Raw genomic sequence first — 4,928 nt, 5'->3', positions numbered from 1 at the left:
AAATCTGGACTATGACCAAGGAAGATGATGAAGATTTTAATATTGTGGGCCATTTTCTTACATTCATCGGAAAAGAAGCATACAGCCTTATAAAGATTTTGGGACTTCCAGACAAACCGATTTCACCCCCCTATGAAACTCTCTAGGAACTACTGGTGGATCATGTAAAGTATACAAATTCCCAATGGGGGAAGAAAAGGAAATTCCAAAAAATGGATCCGCCGAACTTCCGGGAATCCCCTTCTTTTATAAAGTCGTCGAAGTTCGATGGGTAATCAAGGTTATTCAGATAATACTTCATGGAGCTGTGAAACAGTTCATGATGATGAGCACGAGTTTAGTAAATGCTTGTTCTGCGGCAAGTTTCACCCATGTAATTCATGTATATTTCGTAATTCTAAATGCTTTAAATGTGGTGTAACTGGGCATACTCAGTCAGTTTGTAATACCATGGTTCATTTCGCTGAAAGTAATGCTAAGATGGATGCTTCTAATGATCAGTTATCTCTGTCTAGAAGTGGTATAACGTTATATGACAGTCCAGAGTTCAATGAAACCCAGAGTCATTGGGAGACGAAAATTCCCAACCAACCAACTTATCAGATTTCTCATGTTATTGTACCAAATATAGTTTGTCATAATGATTCACATACTTCTGATGAAATTTCTTACAACTCTGAGAATAAAATGTTGAATGAGTCGAATCATGATCAAAAACCGGATTCACTTTTAGTAGATGCTGATTTTTCTAATGATCCATTATTCTCTAATGAAACTCTTAATCAATTTGAGGAAAATATTTCAGAGAAATCGAATTCTGATATCATATCAGGTGTCAGTGGTCCTCACAATCAATTTATCTCTAATGATATTCCTAATAAATGTGAAAAATATGTTCCTAATGAGTCGAATTCTAGTCACATTTGTGATGTTATTGTACCAGATGTTGCATATTCTCACGAACAATGTGTTTCGAGTAGAATCTCTAGTCAGTGGTACGATGAATCAGATGGGAAAGCAAAATTTCCCGAAGCAACCAGAGAACCAGTTTGCACAGACAGAGAATCCAAATCAAGTCCAAGATTATCCTAATGAATATGAGGCAGATGAATGTTTTCTATTCGATTGTTTCGCAGGTAAATCAAGCCTAGTTGAATCACATGTATTAATTACATATATCAATGCATATCCATCTGTATATTCTAATATGGATAACAAAAAGTATATGTATCATGATTTTTGATCAAAACAAAGTCACATGATGGAATACCTCAAATCATATATCAGTGTTTATTCCCAAATACTCACATACAGTAGTCGATGCGTAAGATTTGAGAAGATACTGCAAATTGGAAATGTCATATTGGCTAAAACATTGCGACATAAGGACCCAACATTATTTCGTGGGGGAGGATATTGTTGGAAAGTCCATGATGCAAATTCTAAATATCAATGGTTTTACTACAAAGCCGGAGTGCTGATTGTATACAATTCCAGAACCCAGGTTAGTCTGTTCCAATTTCGGTTGTTAATTCTAATACTAATGAGTGCATTCTAGATAATACAGAGTGTACATTCAATACACCATCGGACAGATACACCTACACTTCAATCCGAGCTGTGGCGGATGTGATGTTTAAATAGATCAATGACTTCTTAGTATTGATGACTGTTGTAATTTGAATTCAAAAATACAATACATTCGTTCGGGCTCATCTAATACTTCTTGATTACATTGAGTTATTCCTGGGATTACTAGTTTATACTACAATTCAAATACTTCTGATTATCATAGTATGGCGTATATATATGTTAATATCAGCTTTTCAATTTCGACTGTATATTAAAGCAGTCGACTGTGGAGTTAACTTGTTTGATACCAGCTTAAAAACATAGTGAATACGATACAAATAAAATAATATGTTTGTAACATCCAAATGGATAGAAATTTAGGCCTCCTGAAGTTTTATGACTCGATGTAAGCCACTTCTTCAAATAGTAAATAACCAGATCCATGTTTAAATAATACGAATTAACAACGCAACAATATTTTGTGCGATCAGAAAAATGAACAGGTCTGACTTGTTTAGTACTAACAATCTACCACTTAGTGCACTGCATTTATGCTTTTAAAACAAAATTTTGTGTACGATCATCAGCTCCACTGCTCATAATAAGCTATTTGAACAAATAACACGATAACATATAAGCGTTCGCGGAAACACCTTAAGCTATTTTAACGCCATGTCACCTTCGCCAAGGTTACAGTTTGTACAATGCTATATTTTTGTGCAGGATATAATAACTGTGATATCAAGGTATGTTACCAACTCACAAATCCATATATTGACTTTTTGGTTTGTCTGAATGAATGTTCTGTCAAAAATTTTCACTGACTTTATTTATTTAAAAATATGACGTAGGTAATATTTTATCTGTAAACCCATCTTGTAAATTATTGATCATTCCTAAGTAAATGACGCATATCTACTATATATTGTTGGTGACTATGAAATCATTCATACTTTTATGTAGGGAAATTTACCTCTATGCTTCTTTAGCCACTACGTCATATAACATGTCAACCCAATTGAGTGGATTATTACAGGAAATCCAGTAACATTTGTAACATTCTAATCTTGATAGTAAAATGTTATGCCTCCTGTAATACATTGTTGTATTCCAATAAATAACCATTTAAAATTGAAGAACCGCGTGTAGGTTGGGTGCCCATCCATTATTATTGGGATTTCTAACTACACACGATCAAATGTGCTACCAAAATTGCAAGCAACGTGCAGTCATAAAGAACCACACCCTTCAAATGCTAAGACTCAAAATGCACCGCTGGGCAGAATACAAATGAACTGGTAACAATAGCACGTATGGGCAGGTCAGACAAGCAAGTGAAATATGCACAAATGCAATAAGAGAAGATAAGCTACAGTATCAGATATAGCTAACCGATTAAATTGTCTCCAGTCCGTTCAGCTTATTCCGTCATGCGACGTCTCTTCGACAAGCTAAAACCAGAGTTTGTCAGCTATAAAATCGTAATGGCTCGACCAGCAACGACGGTGATACTATCTATCCCCAGGTAGGACAGTATTTTTAGACATTTCAACCATCCCATATAGACTGAATTGACAGAAGCTTTACGTGCAGCTCAACAGGACTCTCAAACGTGAACCTGAGAGTTGAGTTGGTTTGTCAGAAATTGCAGTATCTAAACAAGCACAGTTCTTCTGGCTCGGATTTGGTTCGTTCTCTTATATTGAGGATGGCTTTATTCTTAGCAAAACAGCTTCGCACGATGTTCTCACACCCGCTAAATTGAGGCACGGCATCAGAAAGTTTAAAGCTGGTTCTTGTTACACCAATTTTCGAAAAAAGTTGGCACAGTCAACCTTCAAGCTGCTGGCCAGTAGCACCTTTTTCAATATCACTAAAAGTTATGAAGTCCATGATATACGATGGTCTGAGTGACTAATTTTTATCCACAAGCCTCTTTTCAACCCAACATCATGGATTCAGAAACGACCGCTGTGGTGTAACCAAACTGCAGATTGCGCTGAATATATTTGTAACCATCCTTGATCACAAGGCGAATGTTGATGTCATATACTTTGACAGGTTCATTCATATGTCTCATCGATAAGCTCACAAGGTTAGATGTCAAGTCGCCGTTAATTGATTGTCCTAGGTCATATCTAAGTAATCAACATTTTAAGGTCAGTTTGCAGACAAGATTACAAGGTGGTGTAGTGGAGTGCTTCGTTAATCGATCGTCTTGATAACCGTTATTATAACAATCTGAACGGTGTATAATATCAGAAGACAAAGGGAAGCAGCAACTACATTTTTATTGACCAATAACATAGGCTAGAAGGCAGTGAGCACACTAGCAAATGTAAGTAAGCGAAGGAAAGATGACGCATAGTGGAGATGGCTGGGAAGCCAACTCACTATGAGCAAGCATTAATCAACATTTATAGTCAGACAAAAATGAATGACAGACATGCGATGAATAAGATACGAAATGTGCATACACATGCGCTCATATAAAAAATATAGTCAAGGTCAATAAGCGAATAATTAACAAGATCAAAATATGACTCATAACATTATAGGTGAATTGGCTTGTCCAGAAACTAGAATAAACTATATAGGTGTAATATAGTACATGACGTTACACTACTCCCCACATAGCTCCCCCCAGAGTGTCCGGAGGAAACACTGGTATGCAAAATAAACAAGGGAGAGGAGGTGTATATGCGTTCACAAAACGAAATTAAAGTATTAGCACAGAACTTTCATCTAAATTAGAGCGAACAGCTTCACAGTATTTGGGCGCCGAGTTGATGTAAGACATTATTCCCTTGAAAAAGCTTGGACCAGATTGCCAGGCGAAACGTTGGATTTAATTCAAATTCATTTGCTGAGATTTTACAAATATATTATTCCTATTGTAGCTATAAGTAATTACCCAAAATTAATAGCTCTGTAAGTGTTCGACATTGGATGCTGACCACATTAGTTTTAGTGGACTCGTTTATCTGAAGGCGCTCGGCCATGCATCCGTGCCAGGTCATGTTACAGAACGGCGTGGGAAACATCTCCTACGATCATTAGCCAGATTAGATCAGTCATCCGCGTAACTATCGTAACCAATGGTTGGAGACTCTGGGTGGCGTAGGTGTATACTCTCTCTGTCTTCGCTTACATTGAGATTAAAATTGCTCTATATCTTTCTACTAACTAATTCTTTCGTCCTGTACCGTATCCTTATACATAATCTTCTATATATTACTACCATTGAGGTAACTAATTCTATGAATGTGGTGGTCATCTTGTGCTAACTTGAGTGTGGGCACTTGGACCATGCATATATGGACGTGGTCCTACGTTGTAACTGACTAACTGACTGA

General features: G+C 36.6%; 1 protein-coding gene across 1 annotated transcript; it reads left to right on the top strand.

Annotated features, from left to right (window-relative positions):
* Positions 1-450: 450 nt before the first annotated feature.
* On the top strand, positions 451-1,092 carry Smp_201680 (uncharacterized protein; the record flags this gene model as incomplete). Its single annotated transcript, XM_018795317.1, has 1 exon — positions 451-1,092. One exon carries the CDS (start codon positions 451-453, stop codon positions 1,090-1,092), a length of 642 nt encoding a protein of 213 aa, XP_018649642.1.
* Positions 1,093-4,928: the final 3,836 nt, after the last annotated feature.

Source organism: Schistosoma mansoni, chromosome 2 (assembly GCF_000237925.1).
Source record: "Schistosoma mansoni strain Puerto Rico chromosome 2, complete genome".
Taxonomy (NCBI): Eukaryota; Metazoa; Platyhelminthes; class Trematoda; order Strigeidida; family Schistosomatidae; genus Schistosoma; species Schistosoma mansoni.
Note: the sequence above shows the minus strand (reverse complement) of the source record. Positions and strands in the feature narration are given on the sequence as shown.